Source organism: Dipodomys spectabilis, unplaced genomic scaffold (assembly GCF_019054845.1).
Source record: "Dipodomys spectabilis isolate Male_0828 unplaced genomic scaffold, ASM1905484v1 ptg000051l, whole genome shotgun sequence".
In the NCBI taxonomy this organism is placed as follows: Eukaryota; Metazoa; Chordata; class Mammalia; order Rodentia; family Heteromyidae; genus Dipodomys; species Dipodomys spectabilis.
The window spans coordinates 13,737,173-13,757,174 of NW_024870728.1; the positions used below are offsets into that span (position 1 = coordinate 13,737,173).

The following is a 20,002-nucleotide window of genomic DNA, read 5'->3' on the forward strand; positions in this document are numbered from 1 at the left end:
AAAAGCTCCCTCCCTCCTTGGGCATGAGTACAATACATCTATGGTAGGCACACACCACCTTATTCAGCTACTGGTTGTGAAGGGAATCTCTCGAACTTTTCTACCTGGGTTGGCCTGGCTCTGAACTGTGATCCTTTAATATCAGCCTCCCAAATAACTAAGATTATTAGTATGGGCCACTAGATTCCAGATTCCCCTTTTCAAATAGAGGAAGCACTTTATGGCTTCTCTTGGGCACATGCAAATTGCCACCATCACTATTTTTGCATTTGAGTCATTATTATGTAAAATAAGGGCTTCTTGAACACAAGCAGAGTGGTACTTTAACAAGAAATCTGATTAGCCTGAAAGCTATTAAGTGATTAATGAAGAATTAGTAGCATATACAGTTTGGCCACCCTGTCTAAAGGAATAATTGGTGTCCTGGTAAAAGGAAGCAAGAAGCTGTGAAATTTCTTCAGGCTACTCAGAATAGCACACAAAATAAAACTTATAATTTGTTTATTCTTAGAATTTCCCACTTAATATTTTCATGTTTGGCCATTTTTAATGCCAAAGAACTACTGAATAAAGACATAAATTCTGTATACACTTTAATTAAAATAAATCATTAAGAAGTCACTAAATATCAGATACTGGTAACAGATTATGTAAATCAAAGTAATATAACATTTTGTATTCATACGTAATACACACATATACACATGCCAAAGTATATTAAAATGATGTGTTTTCTGTCTGTTTTGGCTAAGGACCTAAAGAGAAGAGAACAAAATAACAGGAATGCTAGAATTAAAGCATTCCACATATCACAGGGGCAAGGCAGTCAGGTAGAGGGTATTTAATATTCCTGGGTGAAACTGAACTAGTAGGAACAGAAATCATGGTCGTATGACTCAGTCTCCCACAACTCAAAGAGAGAATTCTGAGGCACATTCCACAGAGTCCCCTAGAGAGTACCCAATGGAATGGAACCCCAGTTACTCACAATAGTAATCAACTCAGAAACATATTGTCTATTTTCTTCATTCCATCTCCCATATATCCTGTCTTCTCTCTTCTTTCTACAGTCTTCTTCCATTGTAAAGCCTAGACTCACATCCTTATCCCAAGCTCCATTAGAAGGTGAGATAGAATTAAGACATCTCCAAAATGTATTTTCCCCTTTCACACAGGTTAATGGATATCAAAACCTCAGGACAACAAGCTTCTGGGTCATGTCTCATTCAAATAAAAAAAAAAAAACAACAAAAGCTGGGGCTGGGAAGGTGGCTCAGTGGTAGAGCACTTGCCTTGCATGCATGAGGCCCTGGGTTCGATTCCTCAGCACCACATAAGAAAAAAGAAAAAAGCTGGAAGTGGCGCTATGGCTCAAGTGGTAGAGTGCTCGCCTTGAGCTGAAGAGCTGAGGGACAGTGCCCAGGCCCAGAGTTCAGGCCCCACAACCGGACCCCCCCCTCCCCAAAAAAAAACCACAAAAGGAAAATATGGTTCTCTAATTAGATCAAGCAGAGGAAAAATACACAAAAATACATATAAACTAACAATTCATTGAATTATCCTATTATTCCTATAATTATCCTCTTATGCTCATCACTGCTACTACGATTATGAGACACCAGGGACATGATCCAGGTCAGACAGTTCTGCCCTTCAGGGACCTATAACACTAAAAAGACTCACAGGACTAGGACCTGCTGAAAGCAGTTCTTCTATCCCTAAGAAATTCTGTTGCTGTTCCAGTTTCTTAGAATGTGATTGAGCATTAGAGACCACAGAGTTACAATACTGAGTGCCAACCACAGGAGAGCTGAGATTTATTATCAGTCTCCTTCCATTTTCCAACCTGGAGCCCAAGCCACAACCAAATAGACAGCTGGGTTCCTTTCTTCTTGGGTATAATTTCCTGAATTTCCTTTATGTACCTCAAAAAAAAAGGGACAAAGTAGATGGACAGTGCATGGTTTTAGATAGAGATTTGGATGGGAATCCAAGGGAGAGGGTTGCCTTATACAAACTCCACTTTCCTTCCAGACTTCAAAGTGGCCTCAGGACCATTTGATCAATGGGAGCCCAAGTGAGTGGGGCCTGGCAGTCAGTAGTGCCAGCCATGAGCGGTTAGTGCAGAGGTGACAGGGCCAACAGGAGTCCAGCAGGTAACATGTAAGTAACCTGAGCAGAGATTTGTGGAAGCAAGGACAAAAGGAAGAAAGCATTCCCGTCTGAAAGATGACTCAGCCCCAGGCAGTTGAGATCCTGTATTGAAAAATATTGTATTTTTTAAAATCAGTCAAGAAGTCAAAAATTTAAACTTTACATGAAAACAGCTGCAATATCGGCGATAGCACCTACTTCAAATGACTTTTTGCTCATCCTTTGTTGGCCTACGTAGAATGTCAAGGAAAATATGTTAGTAGGTTATAGTTGGCTCCCAAGCCACAAGGTGGTTGTGTATCACATCAGTAGAGTTATCTACTGTAATTGGATAAAGTATTTGAAAGCCCAAAGTGGGCTGGGGGTCTGGCTCAAGTAGTAGAGCACTTGCCTAGCAAGTGGGAAGTGCTAAGTTCAAACTCCAGTAGTGCCAAAAAATAACAAACACTGTAATAGACAATTAAAAAATTAAATGGAGGCCAAATAGACTTGTTTTCTTAAGTTGATGGCCAAATGTTATTTTTCATATCATTTATAATCTTATCACAACCCATTTAACCGTTTGATTAGATTTCAGTGAAAATTATCTTCCAGAATAGGTCCCTCCCACCTCGAGATTGGGATTAAATAATTTTACTACAATTAGTATATATGGTATAGAATTTCATGCAAATAAAGTGTGCCAGCAGTGGGATAATATATATAAACAAAAAAACAAAAAAAGGACAAATGTACAAACCTGCTGCTGCTTAGATCACTGCAGCTTCCAGTGCCCAGTTTCTTTTACTGATTTAAAAACAAAATGGAAAAAATAAAAATAAAAAAGTTGTGCCTGAAACAAAAAAAAAATTAAATGGAAAAAATGAAGAAATATTTTAGGGAATGTGTTGAAAATGGGTAAGAGGAATTGCACTCAAATTCATAATCTTGTGATCTTTAATTTGGAGCTGGTTTCAGTGGCTAATGTTATAATGAGACTGTAATGTGATGGCCAGCATTGTATCACATAAGGCTCTGGCCCTAAAAATAGCCTCTTTGCTGCTTTCTTCCTGACACTGGCCTGCCAGTGTCCAGTGTCTGGTTGGAACTAGTAGATTCTGTGCCTTAGCCTCACTCCCTTCACCTTCCCATAAAGCGGCCCTTTTCACAGAACATCAACATCCTAAGACAAATAGAAAGATAAGCTATCACATAAAGATGTCCAGCAAGAGGCAAGGGTGTCTTAGTAGAAGACAAGCTTGCACAGAGTTAATGGATTATGGATTTATGGGCTAGGTACTGATTGCTCATGCCTGTAATCCTAGCTACTCAGGAGGCTGAGATCTGAGGATCACAGTTCAAAGCCAGCCCAGGCCGAGAGACTCATCTCCAATTAACCACCAGAGAACCAGAAGTTGTGCTGTGGCTCAAGTGATAGAGCACTTGCCTTGAGCTAAGGAGCTGAGGGACAGTGCCTAGGCCCAGAGTTCAAGCCCCATGACTGGCAAAAAAAAAAGATTATATGGAAGTTAGATATAAATTATAAATGTACATGTAAACATATACGGCCACGTACACAAACAATATTAAGTAAGGTATATGGCAATCCACAGGATTTCACTGGTGTAACTCCTTTGAACAACTAACTTACAGAATGAATCCCAGGAAGCTGGAACATGTGTTGTCAGGGGATGGGAGGCAGTTTGGTCAAAGGGAGAGGGATCAGATGATTAGAAAGGGGAAAGGGGCATGAACGTAGGCATAATATTCCAGGTACATATGGGAAAATTCTAGGAAAACAGAGGATGGGTGAGGTTGGGAGAGATGGAGAATGATGAAAGGAATGACACTGATCAAGAAGTACTGTACACCCAAACGGGTGTGTTGAATTGAATCCCCTTTGTGCAACTAGTTACAGGTAATTAATAAAAATAATAACAAAGATTTTGAAGACCCAAAGAAAGGACAAACATTACCCCAGGGGTTAGATGCCTATGAGAGCAGACCAGAAGACTACTGGAGTCTAGCTCAATCTTCATGTGCTTTTGAAGATATAATCAGACATAGGTGCTAATAACTTAAGCACAACCTAAGCTATATAACCTAAAGCAAGTTAATTATTCAGACTGTTTCACTTATCAAATTGGGTATAATAGTTACCTGGATGGTACAGGCTAGATAAATAAAATAAGTTCCAGAGCAGAACTTGACCAAAGTACAGCCCACAGGCCAAATCCAGTCTGCAGACATCATTGTAATTTTATCAGAACATAGCCATAGCCATCCACTTAGAATAGCTACTCTTACCCACAAAGATTAACATGACTTGGAAACACTATGGTAGAGTATAATTTGGGTTGTAATTGCTTATCTTTCACAGGACTTTAATCAATAAAATATGAAATGCCCTAGACACTAGGTGCAAATGTTCATATCCTAAAAGTTCTCCTCCACCGTTACTAACTTCAATAAAAGTTTTCTTCTAAGTTGATATAGAGATCCTTTACACTGATAATTTTATACTGTTCTAATTATGATTAGATACTCTTAGAAAATAGCTATATAGTCATTATTCAATAGTAAAACAAACTATAACAAGTTAGCAAGCGGGGCACTGGTGCCTCATGGCTGTAATCCTAGCTACTTAGGAGGATGAGCTCTGAAGATCATAGTTTAAAGCAAGCCCAGACAGAAAAGTTTGTGGGTTTTGTTTTTTGAGTTTTTTGGGGGGGGTCCGGTCATGGGACCTGAACTCTGGGCCTAGGCGCTGTCCCTCAGTTCTTCAGCTCAAGGCTAGTGCTCTTCCACTTGAGCTACAGCGCCACTTCTGGCTTTTTTCTTCTTGCTTATGTGGTGCTGAGGAATCAAACCCAGGGCCTCATGCATGCAAGGCAAGTGCTCTACCACTGAGCCACCTTCCCAGCCCTAAGTTTGTGATATTTTTATCTCCAATTAACCAGCACAATGCTGGAAGTGGAGGTATGGCTCAAGTGATAGATTTCTAGCCTTGAGCAAAAATGCCAAGCGAGAACTCAAGGCCCCTGAGTTCAAGCCCCAGTACCAGCAATCAGTCAGCCAACCACAAATAAAGTTAGCAACACTAGTGAATATGGTTTATATTACCAGTACCAAAATGAAGCAGGAAAGGCTACTGACCTTGTCTAGCTTTGACTTCTGCCAAGGCTATGCTAATACACTCACAACATTACCCTCAATCTACTACACTACAATCTATACCTATTATTATTATGTATTACTACAACCTACTACTTACTGTAAGATATACTTGAATATGATTATGTACCTGTAACATATCACAACAATCTAGTTCCAAATGATGCACTTATAACATATTAATACCACAGACTACCACAAGATATACTGATATTACCATCATTGTACAATATACACACCTCAAGATACTCTTTGTTGAGACCAGAGACATTGTCACATGCTCAGACAGTAAACTTTCATCGCTCTCCAACCCCATACCAAGTCCAAATGCAGCCATCAAGGAGGCAAAGTATTCAAGTCTAACATATAGAACGAAGCCCTGGGGCTTAAGTCAACTGAAAGCCAATTCATTTCTCCTTTCCAGTTTCTACATATTTCATGTCCAACAACCAGTAGGAGAATTGAGTTGTGAGGCCTTGCACCGAGTTGCTGATTAATTTTGGCCTTGTTGGTACGTGATTTTTAATGACTACAGATGTGATTTGTAGAGGGAGCATGCTATGTTTAATTGAGCTTCTGATGTTTAATGGAAATAAAGTGGAATTAAGGGGTGATCCAGTAACTCTATGTAAAATGCACAAGGTTTAATTTCAATTACACGAAGAATTGTAAATAGCTCCTAGATGTATTTGACTTCAAATGCTCCCACACTACATTGGATCTGAAGTACAGTATTAGAAGAAGCTTGATAATGCTGCCCTATAAGAATGTTCAAAATACACATGTACCAATTTAGGTTCTTGTAATTCCTTTAGTCTTCTTCCTGCTTTCAGTTCCTATGCTCCATGTTGGAAAGGTATGGCTTGTTTCTAGAAAAAAATATACTTTTTTAAGTAGTCATCTTTTGAACTCAGGACCTCATACACTGGTTACACAAAAGCTGTACATCCTCATTGCTGCTGACAGATGAAACTGGGAATGTGAGCTAATAGAAATGTATTTGCTTATACCCCTTATCACCCACATACCAGTTTATCTGGCCCAGTTTATAAGGTTTAGCAAACCACGTAAATTCTTTTCATATCCAGAAAGCATTTCAACCGATCCCAAACCAAAGCCCAACCATAAATCTCATTAATAAATCTCTGAAACAAGACAAAAGGAAAAAGCGATGTAGTTCCTCCTGACTCACTGCCTCTCTCCACCTACCACACCCTACTATCCTATTACATGGAAAAAAGAAGAACAAGACAGCTAGGGTCCTCCCGGGACCATAGATCACTCCTCAGCTAAATAATTACACTTAAAACCACTGGTTTTTTTTTTCAGAGAAAAGAAACAAATTTTATTTAGACCTATGGGTTGGAGAAGGGATATCAATGATGATTATGGTGGTCTTGGGCCTGCAGCAGAAAGAGTTGTTCATTGTGCTGGCAGAGGAAGAAAACTTGACCTTGAAACGCATGGCTTCCAGCAATGTTTTCAGCCAAATCATTGACATATGTGCCTGACTAAGGAGACAAATGAGAACATGTAAGGTATATGCTCTGGAAATATATCTGTAGAGAAAGATATCTATAGAGATAGGTATCTATACAGATAGATATAATCTATCTGTATCTAGAGGGGGGGAGATGAATGGATGGATAGATAGATAGATAGATAGATAGATAGATAGATAGATAGATAGATAGATAGATAGATAGATAGATAGATAGATGATCAAACACAGTGTTTGTTTCTTCTCAGAAGAATCTGTGAAACCCATCTTCTAGAGTTAAGTCCAGTGTTAATCTCTACTGAATAGACAAGTCTAGAGGGAGGCTCTCCAACACAAAATATAGTTAACCCATGAACACAGGGAATCTGGCTTTTTGCAGGAGTGTGAGTGAGGGAAGTGGGGAAAGGGTCCGGTGTTTTAGAAAGAGAGTAGAGGGGGCATAAGGGAAGGAGTTGCTGGGGGAGAATCCAGGACATTCTTTCGGAAGATGTATGGAGAGTCATGCTTTCCAGAAAGGCACACATTTGTGGCACTGACCACACTAGGATGACAAACCCTCAGATGTGACATTCCCTTTTGTAATCAGAAAGTGTCAAAAGTACAATACCTTTTGTTTGTGTTTCTTTTCTGGAATAACTTCCTTGCTTTCTGTCTCTGTGGGAAATTTTTCAGGCGACATGCTGAACACCTACATCTACGGACTTTCACCATCTTCTCCCAGGCCTCAGCTCCGGCTAGCAGTAAGGTTCTGGTTGGAACAATAGCCTGCCCTCCCCCTCATTCCCCTTCCTTACCCCAAGTCCATTGATCCAAAGCAGTCCACTCATCTCTCCTTTTATATAAGTCACTGTGACATAGATTCTTCTGCTAAGAGGACCTGATGATCTATGAGGTTTGGTCACAATGACTAGAAGTCAACATGAGATCTTTGCTGGGTATTGATGGATGCCTGCTATCAGTACAACCCATAGGAACTCCATGAATGACACAAACCAAGTAAAATTCCCTTTGTTCTCAAACATGAATCCCTTGTTTTCAAAGTCCTTGTCTACTGGGTTATTTGGGTAGGCACTTCTGATTTTGCTGTCCTATTTCTAGAAGTCTCGAGCAAGGACTTGAACAACGTAGAACTTTTAATGAATGTCTTGAGGAATAGTTGGCATACAATATTTCAAGTATAATTTGAGCTTTGATACAGGTACACACCCATGAATCCACCACCACTAACTGAGGTGGTAAGCTTGATTAGCTGCCACTCCCAGTGGTCCCCTGCGTCCCTGTGTAGATTTTTCCCTAGCTCCTTTCCAATCCCTCTTCAGTCTTCAATATGGCAGATAAAGGTCTAGACTAGCACAATGTTTGAACCCACTATCACTGTTCCATTTCCCCAGAACCCCAAAGAGAGACAGCTTCAATCTAAAAAGGCTTTGTGTCTGAGAAGATACATATACAATATACGAGACTGAATCGGGTAAAAGTAAAATGTGCCCAAAAGATGCATATAGATGCATAAACTTCCCATATAGAAGTTTATATGGGAAAAAAATCAACTATAAACTTTAGGCCCTTTTTTTAAGGAAAGAGGAATTTAACAGATGATAATGATGCTAAGAAACATTTTTTTTTAATCACTTGTTAGTGTGCAGGGAAATAACCCAGCTCAACTATAGTGACAGAGATTGCCAAAGGGAGAAAATGAAGATATGGCTTGACAATAGGATTAAGGAATTGTGAGGAAGGCATAGAAACAAATAAGAGAGAAATTAACTACATCCGTACATAGTAAATGACTTCCCCAATCTTTTTGCAGAAAAATATGATCAGACATTTTATGTGTGCCAGGACTGAGTTTGAACTCAGGACCTGGGTACTTTATGCTATCTTTTTTGCCCAAGGCTGGCACTCTATCACTTGAGCCACAGCTAATTAGAGATAAAAAATCACACACTTTTCTGCCAGAGCCGGCTTGGAACCATGATCCTCAGATCTCAGCCTCCGAGTAACTAGGATTAAAAGTGTGAGCCACCAGCACTCAGTGCATTTTTCAAGAAGAGAAACTCAAGTAACCTCTTAAATAATGTAACTTGAAGGTGACAAGGAATGAAGGAATGATCAAGGGGCTCGTGCCTCGGGTCACAGAAATATGAATGATCATCTTGAAGACTTCGCAAAGGCCAGAAAGAAAAGGGAAGAGTCCATGAATACACCTGGATTTCAAGCCTAAGTAAAGTCACTGCCAGGCTGCTTCAACTAGCAATATCAAGTTGGCAAAAGGGTCCCAGGAGATGTTCTTCCTCCCATTAAAGCAGAGTTTCTACTCTTCACAAAGAAAGGAAGATATTTTTCTAGAGGCTGAAAAATCTATAGTTCTTCCATTAGTTTTTAACCCAAGACCCAAAGTTTTAATCCTGGGACGAGCCACACCACTGGAGAAGAGAAGAAAGGGAAGTTGGTAGAGTTGTATAAGAACTGCATGAGTATGTATCTGCGAAGTGTCTTACATGACAAAAAAAGAGCCAGGATGGTGGTTGTAGAAATGGGTCTCATTCTTTGCAGAAGGATGCTAATTTTATATTCCACTATCACTCTTGAAAAATTCTTAATTTCTTTTTCATTGGTCCTGGAGCTTGAACTCAAGGCCTGGGTACTGTCTCAGAGGGTTTGTTTGTTTGTTTGTTTATTCCCAAGGCTAGTACTCTACCACTTGAGCCACGGCTCCACTTGCAGCTTTTCTATGATTAACTGGAGATAGTCTCATGGACTTTCCTGCCCAGGCTGGCTTCAAAATGCAATCCTCAGATCTTGGCCTCCTGAGTAGCTCGGATTATAGGTGTGAGCCACTACTGGCTAGTGAAATTCTTAATTTTCAACAAGAGGCCAACATACTCATCTTGCCTGACACTCTATATAAAGATCGTAACTGGTTCTGAGAAGACATGTCTTTTTGTCTGGAGCAAATGTTACACAAAATGGTAAGATAGACCAAACCGCAGCCAAATGGGTAATTAAATGATCTGGGAATATATAGAAATCATTGAATGGCCTTTCATGTCCATCTAAAGTCCATCCTAGCCTCTTCCACCCTAATCAGGGAATTTTTAAACCTTAGTTTCGTCTTCCCATCCTTAAAATGTGAAGGAAGTATCATTTTCACTATTGCAGAATAGTGGTTTTCTGATGAAACAAGTATTTCTACACCATTTGCTCCAAAACATCAAACGATGGTCATGTCGTTACCCTTTGTATTTCTTCTCAGTAAAAATAAAATAAGGTTACTCAGTACCAAAAATAAAATCTGACTACTGCATTTGTGGACATCTTTGGTCTTTTGTAAAAACGAAGACTTTGAAGATTTTTCTAGACAATTCCTTTTTAAATACAATTTTATTTTGTTTATGTGGCACTTTTAAGAATTTGAACCCACATCCTCATGCAAGCTAGGCAAGCACTCTGCCACTAAGCCACATTCCTAGCCATCTCTAGACAATTTCTATCTGCTCTCCCAGCACCAGGGTACAAAGGTGCAAATGTAAATAAAACTTTGTGCTTTGGACTGAAGAATTCCAGGACCAGAAAAAGTAGCCAATATGTTACTTTGTTTACTTTCTTCCATATAAATACAACTAAACTGTTTGGGCTTCCTGTGACTCATCCCTGTAATCCTAGCTGCTCAGGAGGCTGAAATAGGAGGATTTCAGTTCAAAGCCAGCTCCAGCAAGAAAATCCCTTGAAATTCTTGTTTCCAATTAGTCACCACAAAGTCAGAAGTAGAACTGAGGCTCAAGTGGTACAGCACTCTTTGAACACAAAAAGCTCAAGGACAGTGCCCAGGCCCTGATTTCAAGCCCCAGGACTGGCAAAAATAGATAAATAAATACAAATAAAAACTAAACCTCCTATAAAAATTCTGCCCAAAAGAACATTGGAGAAACCAAGTACGTGGAGAGAGATATTCTGCAAGCTCTCCTTGCCCTGCTCTATCCAATACTCACAAAGCAAAATCATCATACCTTCAGTTTCTCTTCCTTTCTTCCCTTGTCATCATTGCTCATCATGAACACCAGGAAAAAGAGGTCCAGCAGGTGACACCAAAGAGATAAGACTGAATTACATATTCTCTCTTTGATCCAACCCTGGTCAGGAAAGTTCTATCAGGTACCTCAGCTCTGGTCAGTGGAGTTATCAAACAGGCATTTATGTTAAAAAAATAATCTAGAAATAGTCATGTTTCTCATTAGGGAATCAATGGTGAACTGCCTGTACAAAGGTGGTTCCTTAAGGTTATATTGCCTAGTGTTACAGGAAGCTATAGCCATCTTAGTCTGTACAAGTATACCCCGTGATATTCACACAGCAAAATCACTGGACACATCATATTTCTTGGCATATAGCCTCTTTAAATACCACGTGACTGTGTTGAGTACCTCCTCTGCCCAATGCACTAAACACCAATGGGGTCATAATGCTTTGAAATCTATTGTGAAGGCATAGGCCTTTGCCTGTAGCAACCTTACTCTGTCTCTCTGGAGCTTTTCCCCAATTGGTGGCATACTCTCTTTTCAAAGGGCCAGACAGCCTAGAACTTAAGGAATTGATAATGTTCCTCAGATGATATGATTCTAAGATGCCAAAGGAAGCCACCCACAGTGGTTCATGCCTACTTAGGAGGCAGGAAGCAGAGATCAAGAGTAACAAGATTTGAGACCAGTCCAGGCAAAAAGTTCATGAGATCTCCATCTTAACCAATAAAAGTTAGGTGCTTTTACACCTAAAAAAAGTAAAAAAAAAAAAAAAAAAAGGATCATGGTACAGGCCAGCCTTGGGCATAGATGCAAAACCTTATTTTAAAAAGAAAAGCAAACAATAAAAGCAATAGGGATGAGACATGCCTCAAATGGAAGGCCAACTAATTCCAATTTTCTTGCATTGGTTGGTAGATGGATCAAAACACATTCATTCCTAACACAAAATGAGGCCAAATGGTTTAATACATGTGTGCTATTTTCGTATTATAATTCCCCTTTCTAACACCCTAGACATGCAGCTGTACTTTGGCCAGTAGCTTAAGAATTCCCAGTGTGTTCTGGGAAGGGACATCTTCTGTAGTATTATAGGTGTATTAAAGTGATGGGAGGAGGGAAAACTATTCAGAGCCTTATGAAGCATAAAATTTGGATTTTCTTGGTGTCTCACCACATGAGGCCTTTGTGTTAGTGATGATTTGGGAAGGAAAGGGGGCTGAAAATAAGTAATTTTTCAGAAGCCCAAAAATAACTAAAAATCAGATGAAAGTTTGTTATATTTCAAAACGAGAACTTCTAGTTTGTCCACAGGGCCTCCAGATTTACACCCAGCCTCTAAACGAAATATACTATTTTTACCCAGTTCTCCTCTCCTCCCCCACCTTCAATGTGAGATTCATTTGCTAGGATGCTAATAGCACCTAGATGAGAGAAATGACAAGCAAAGGGGATAGTCAATGCCAGATACCAGTAGGGAAGGCAAGGTGGAACAGTAGGTAGTCTTGGATTCATCCCCGACTCTTCTACCTAGGTGCAGTCCATTAGACAAACTGAGACCCTTCAAAGAAGGGCAGAGCGAGGTCCCTGAGCATCCCTCATTGTCACTACTCTTATGATGCATCTCTGACCTTTAGGCAGCCCAATATCTCTTTCTAAAATATTAGGGGTTGTTTGTGGGAAGGTAATTTGAGAGTTCAGTAGAAAGAATGTAACAGATAGCAGCAGAGAACTGGAAAAGAACAACAGATATTTAGGTAGACTCCAGACCATCCTCAGAACCAACATGGCCCTGATTCTCTAGCACCAAGTGGGAAAAGTGAATAGGGTCAAGATTCCCTTTGTTTCTTCTCTGAAATCTACTTCTTGGCCTGGGTCTCCCAACTCTTGATTCCCCACTAAAGGTGCCAGATATATGTTCCAGGCTCAGAAAGCTCTCCCCCTTAGTGAAGCCCCTCTCCCAGCATTTCCACCTCCTTCAGCTTGTCCCAGTGCCCTTTCCCTGTCTGAGCAACAGCAGCATCCACAACAGTACAAGAGAGAGTGTGTGCAAACAGGGTAGAAGATCCCCACTCCCCAGCTGAGGTCAACATCTGGAGAGATTTAGATTTCAGAGAGGGATTCAGACTGAGTCATGAGCATGCATAAGGTCTGTCAGCAATTTTTCCGTGTTCCTTCTTAATAAACTCCAAGTCCCAGCTTGCTGGGCAGATCCAACCCCATGAAACTGTCTATGGGGCTTCTCAGGAAAATTAATAGAGTGAATTTGAATTGGAGAGGTGAGACAGGCTCCAACTAGAGGTCTGACTTCCAAAATAATTACACCCTGTGCCTGCCCTTTTTAACCTAAGAATGGGGCCAGCCCTATTCTAGAAGAATTGGCCTCCTAGCCCTTCCTTGCAGTGAAACTTTGGCTGTCCTCTTAGGAGATAAAGACACCATGCAGTCCATCTACCTGGGCCTAGCAAGACAACACTCAACCCCAAGAACTCAGTACTTGGTAACTTCTACAAAGGCTAGAAACACTGCCTCTCCCTCCCTCCCACCTCTCTTTCTGCCAACAACTATCAAACAATATCCATGTCAATTAATCAGAAACAAATCTAAAACCAGAAGAAAATCCACAAGAAGGAACAAAAGCTAGCTTCCATTAGGTAAGGTGATGTTGACTGGGCTGCCTCTCCTCCTCTACTGAGTTACTTACATAGCCCCAGTGCCTTTCTGTGCCTACTTTCACATGAAAAGAATAAAGAAGAGAAGGTAAGGGGACAGTGGGTATATCCTATCAAGCTAACAGATGGCTCTTAAGGAAAGAGCTCACTCTGGGCTTGCTAAGAGTCAAGAGTGAGCTCATAGTACTCCATCTAAATTGCCTGTTGGCTCATGGGGCAGAAATGGAAAGAGAAACAGAGCCGGCAGAAGTGGCTGATACTCAACCCTGCTCCGTCCTCACCCCAGGAGGTCCAATACAAGAGCCAACCCAAATACTCCCCCAGCCTCACCCTTCCTTGGCCTCTCAATGGGCTCCCCACACGGGGCTTTCTACAGCTCAAGTTTCTCAGCATGGGTGTCTGCCACCAGGACCTCTGCTCAACTGAGCAAAGGAGACCTTTCTGTTTGTTTGTTTCTTCATCATTTCTCAAATCCTTCTGCCTTCTTGCCTGTGATCTCAGCTTCTCCTTGCAGGTCTGGGGGGTAGGGGGATGGAGGCGGCAAGGAACCAGAGAGTATACAATCTTTAGGACCACCCAGAAAACGTCTCTCAAGCCAGAAAGACCAATTCCTCTGAAGCAGTTTAGCCTGCAGAGTCAGATATCAGAGGTGAGCACCAGAGGAGTAAGATGGAAAGACAATCTCCTTTCCTTCTTTTGCTGTTCAGAAATGCTGCCACTTGTACAGTCAATCTGTGACTGGATTGGACTCTCTGTTCCTATAAAACACCAAAGTGGCTAGACTGCACAAATATTTACTGACCATCTTCTGTAGTTCATGCTACCATCTGTAGGAAGTATAGAAGGAAAAAAGAACCCATCTCTAACTATGAGACCACCACCACCAGAGCCGACTCATCTCAGGGACCATCTAGTTCAGCCTGCTGATTTATAAACCAAGGAAGTCTAGTTAGGAACAGAACTAAGACACATCACTTCTTGTTGAGACTAATTGCAATATACATAGTAATCCGGACACCAAATAGGGTTTCCCACAATTAAGAGTTTGTTAACTAGACTTGATGGCCAATGTTACGGGGACAATAGATTTTGAGTAAATTTGGTGAGTAGAAGTCTTCCTGGGAACTATGGGGCAAAATAGAGGAGAATAGGAGAGAAAGAAAGAAAGAAAGAAAGAAAGAAAGAAAGAAAGAAAGAAAGAAAGAAAGAAAGAAAGGAAGGAAGGAAGGAAGGAAGGAAGGAAGGAAGGAAGGAAGGAAGGAAGGAAGGAAGGAAGGAAGGAAGGAAGGAAGGAAGGGAAAGGTTCTTTTTTATTTATTCAACAAATGTATTCCACAAAGATCCTATTCTGTATGCAGAGCTACACAGGGGTGAATACAATCCCTAAATTCCTGACTTTATGGAAGTCCCTGCTTTGGAACTTACTTGTAGGAGGAACAAACTATTGGACAGGAGCTCTCCTGAGATTCAAGGAAGGCAAGAGCCTGTTTTGTAAAGCCCCCTCCCTCTTTATAATAAAAGCACCAACAGGCAGGAGCTTGAAACATGGAAAAGTGTCACTCATGGTGGCCATGGCAGGAATCTGGAATACAAAAGATATGCTGACATCTATAGATACCAGACATACAAGGGCTGGAGGGATGGCTCAACGGTAGCATGGTTGCCTAGCAAATGCATGTGAGATGTTCTTTTCTTAAATTAGGAAAACAGTAATGGGGAAAGAACGAGGGACATAAGGAATAGTTCTACTGAAGATTTTTTTATAGTTACAGAGGAAGAAGAAAAAGTTGGCTAAATCTACAAGACTCATATACTCAATTGTCATTATGCATACATGGAAATCTCAGAGGCACTTCAAATCCAGTGTAGTACATCTTAATCATCATCACTGTCATTCCCGGTCTTGTCCTAGCCAGTGTCATAAGCATCCATATAGCTGTACCACACAGAAACAAAAGCCACGCCCTCTATATCATCTGCTCTCTCCCAACCCAACCTAAGACTTACTCCATTGTCTACCTCTACATCCCAAAGACCCCCTGAACTCAGTTCTACAGCACTATCAAGTCCCTCCTCCTGAGGCCCTGCTGTGGACATAGCCTCTCCCTTCACTCAGTTTCCCAACTGCATAATCACTCACAGAGCCGTCTCTCATCACATCCATGTGTTCTCAACATTTTCTGGAGCTTTCCGATGTACTAGAGGAGAGTTGGGTCTCTGTCAGCCTTTCCAACTTGTACCATTTTGTAAAGTTCCCACAGTCTCCTAACCACCAAAGGAATTATCCAGTTTGTGAAAGTTCTATGTCCATAAGATCTATACTTGTTTTTTACCACTCTTCCTAGCACCTAAGTTCATGGAGCATGGGATACTCATTACAAGCAATACATATGATTACATTTTAATTATCAAGCCAATGGTTCTTAGTCATGGTGATTTTCCTTTTCCCCAGGAAACCCCCCACCAAAAAAAAAAGTGTACCATATGACAATGTTCTGCCCTTTAATATCTAGCCAGAAGTTATTGTCAAATCCTACAATATCCAGGACAACCCACCAAAACTTACCCAGTCCCATGGTGTCTAAAATGGCAAGATTTGAGAAACCCTGAGAAGGATAATTTATATTTTTGGTGGTATGGCTTCAGCTCTCCAAGTCAGTGCTTATGGAAATAACATTTGTTACTATCAGATTCAATCATTCACACACACTCCTCTCTCTCACACACATACACACACACACACACAATAACTTAAATGTTCTACAAGCTGGAGACACACTTTAATGATCACTTGTATTATTTCCCCCTTCTTTCCCCTCCCCCATGCCTAGCACAGGGCCCAGATTGAATTGTTCAATGACAATCCCTCCGGAAAGCCTCCTTTAAACTAAAAGCCCCTCACCCTCCCCAAACTGAAGGCCCCCTTTGAACTGTACTGAAGGGCCCGTTGCCACGCCCAGCTTCTAAGCCACGCCCCTTTCTCAGTCACAATAGGCGGAGGCCTTAAATACGCAGAGGCTTCACAGCCTCGCTAAGGCCCTCATTTTGGCAGAAATTGCAATGTCGACCAGCTGTAAGTCAAAGAGTCATGGCACGAGGAGGGCCAAGAACCGATCTCCTCACAAAGGTGTCAAAAGGAGCAGCAACAAAAAAAAATGCCGGAAGGTCAGCCTAAAATGTAGGAAACATGGTGATGATGGTGAGTGAGAGGCCCCTGGGGCCCTGGTCACACCCCTGGTTTGGGGTGGGGTTTGGTGGGGGGTGGGGGGTGGGAACGAGCTTTGAAATGGGCAGATGCTGAAAAGGATCCTTGTTGCCAACCTGCCCTCCTCACTCCCCCCCACCCCCCCAACCAGGCCATCACAAGCATCGCTCCCATTTGTGACCAGCCACAGAGCCTTGCCCCGGTGAACTTCGACCACCATGGGGCAGCAACAAGATGACGAGGGAGACGGCCAAGGAGACCTCACGTTAGATCAAAGCAACAGACAATGACGGAAATGAAGAATGTATATGTGGGCTGTTTCTCCCCCAACATCTCAATAAAACTTGGGGAAAAAAAGTTTTCTTGGATGTTTTGGTTTGGAGGAGGAGGGGAACTGGTTTCTAAACTGACAGGCTTGGGTAAGATCTGGATGGTATTGAATTGTTAAGTAAGATACAACACTCTTCCTCATGGTGGTCTGTGGTGGTACATGGTGGTCCAACTCTGGCCATGAAGTCATTGTTGTCAGATGGGGGTTGGGATTTTGTTTTTTGTTTGGGGCTGGTCCTGGCGCTTGAACTCAGTGTCTGGGTGATGTTCCTGAGAATTTTTTTCCTCAAGGCTGAACATAGCTCAGTTTGTTGAGTACAGCCTAGTTCTCACCTTCCTACCTAGGCTGGCTTGGAACCTGGGATCTCCAGACATTGGCCACCAATGCCTGGCTACTGTTGTTTTTGTCCCAATGTACATCTTTCTCTCCATAGGAGTTTTGAGCCAAAGATTTAGCATTCCTCGTAAGGATTCCTAAAGACTAGTTTCTTGCTTGCCCAGCATAGGGGCAAGACTCATCTTTCAAAGGGTGGGTGGCCAATGACATCACAAGAGGTTTTTCTTTTTGGAGGGTGGCCTGAACTTATGGGGCAGCCTGAACTCAAGAGAACTCTACAGTTCAACTTCCAGCTTTGTGTGTGTGTGTGCGTGTGTGTGTGTGTGTGTGTGTGTAAAGAGAGCTGGTATTGGGGTTGAATTCAGGACCCAGGCACTGTCCCTTAGCTTTTTCACTCAAGGCTGGCACTCCATAGACTTTCCTGCACAGACTGCCTAACCACTTTAGCATCCTTTCCCCATCCAGTCTGTGACAGACTGGACAATGGAGACCCCTTGGAAGTCTAAACTCTTGTGAAGGGAGAGATGTGTGGAAAACAGCCCAAGTCCAGTCAGGACAGACAGATCTTTGCTCCTTGCCCCTGGTGACCTCAGCCTTGCCCTCTAGACAGTGGTGTTACCGCCCGGAAACTCTGCTTTGTAGGAGCAACATGTTCCTGGCCCATGCTGGACTTTTTCCAGCCTCAGTGTTGACAGTCTCTGTCCTCTGGGAACATGCATTCTGTCCCTTTTTATGGCTTCTGCAGACTGAGAACCTGTGGGCCTTTTGAGCACCGTAACATGCCTTAGAGAGCCTGGAAGACCTCATGCGGACTGGATGCACCATGTTTCTCCATCTCCTCAGTCCCTCTCCCACTTTCTCTGGAACGCCATGTCCTGAAGTCATCATTTGTTTGGCCTTTTTGGAAGGTGAAAAAAAAAATGAAGAAAAAAATCTGGCCTTGCAAGTTCTTCTGGGTCACCTTGACCTTCCTGTGAATTGATTTGGATATAGAATATTTCTCATTTCTCTCTGTAGGGTCTCATAGGAGTGGTAAAGCCCAGAGGATTTGTAGCCCAGTGACCTGCACCCCATTGCCCTGAGTACCCTCCAGATGACCCTGGGTGGGACCAGTAGGTCTGTAGAGCCAGATGAGGCAAACAGGAAGTTCTGGAGAAAAGCTCAGGGCTGAGTTGGGGAGGTGAAGGCAGAAATGGCAGCTAGGAGTCTGGATGCTCTGGGGTGAGTTGGTACACGTCAGACATGACCCTTGAGGTTGGCTGTGAGGGTCACCAAAATAGGCAAATTGCAAACTCTGTTTTGCTCTTTGGCTTTTAAGTGTGAGTGCTTGAGGACAGGCTTACCCTGGGGAAAGAACCAGGCTTTAATTCCTGACCTGTAGGAGCACTCGCTGCCAGATGTGTGTGCTTTGCCCGGTTGATGAGTGGTGAAGCTGCTATTTTGCTCTGACGGAGCTTGCCACTCCTCACATCTGGCTCCATTCCCACCTCTGTCCTCTGTCTCTCTCCAACCTTTTACCAGTTCCCTCAGGAGAGCTCTCTGCTTTCTCTCTCCCTCTCCCCCCCTCCTTTCTGCTTAGACCCCAACACAATTCAGAGAAGTTCTCTCCCCACTCTGTCTGGGAGCAAGTCAGTGAGTGTCCCAACACTAAATCTGGTGTCTGTATTCCATTTGAGCCACTCCTCTGGGTTTGTGACCTTGACCGACCACTTCTACCTTGTGTATCTCCCACACACAACTGAGGCCATTTCATCTCTTTCTGTAACCCAGCCATCACCGCTACTTGGAGCCTGACCTTAGCTTAGGCATAAGGTAATCAGAAATCCTGGGCAGCTGGCAAGGCAGGGGATAAGACCAACCAGCACTGGCTGTGTGTGTGAAGGCCTAGTCTAGTGTGATCTGAGGTGAATTTCTAACCTCCACTAGCCTCATCTTCCACATCTGTAAAAGTGCCAGTGGTAATAGCTATTTCACAAGGCATACGTTGAAAAACTTACAATGCTAGAAATGAATAAGTTAGAAACTCTTTTCTCTCAAAATGGCCCCTTCAGTACCATTATATCTGCCTGACCTAACTCATGCACTGCTTCCCAGACCTCTGTCTCAGGGTGCACACAGGTGAGGCTCAGCTGTCTACCTGTGCATAGACTGCTGAGGGAGAGAGGCAGCTTACCCTACACAGAGTAGCTCCAGGCTCTTATTGTGACCCAATGCCTCTCTCACCCTCCCCTGAGCCTGGTGCTTGCTTAGATCCTGAGATGAGCAAATGCTCCCATCTCCCCAGAACCTATTTCCCTCTCCTATGAAATGTGGAAACTAGAGATAGTCTTCCTTTTCCAACTACACTGGAGAAAGAGGCAATACCATCCATGAGGAAGCACCTTGAATCACATTAAGACACAAACAGTCATGTGTCTTGGAAAACAAAGCCATGAAGCCACCTCAAAACTTAGTATGCTGTAAAGAACAAAAATCTGAGTATAAATGTTGAAAAGGAGACATGATGAATAAACTTGCTGATTAAGATCATGCTTATTGTTTTCCATTCTCCATAGACAAGAATCTCTACAATTAATTAGCTGTGAAGGTTTACTGAAAACATAAAGAGCCTGAATTTCATAATACATGGGG

At 42.2% G+C, this 20,002-nt stretch overlaps 1 protein-coding gene across 1 annotated transcript; it reads left to right on the plus strand.

The window, feature by feature from the left end:
• Window positions 1-16,559: 16,559 nt before the first annotated feature.
• Window positions 16,560-16,974, plus strand: Tnp1 (transition protein 1). Its single transcript, XM_042679339.1, has 2 exons — window positions 16,560-16,698; window positions 16,889-16,974. The coding sequence occupies exons 1-2, from the start codon at window positions 16,560-16,562 to the stop codon at window positions 16,972-16,974; spliced, it is 225 nt and encodes a 74-aa protein (XP_042535273.1).
• Window positions 16,975-20,002: the final 3,028 nt, after the last annotated feature.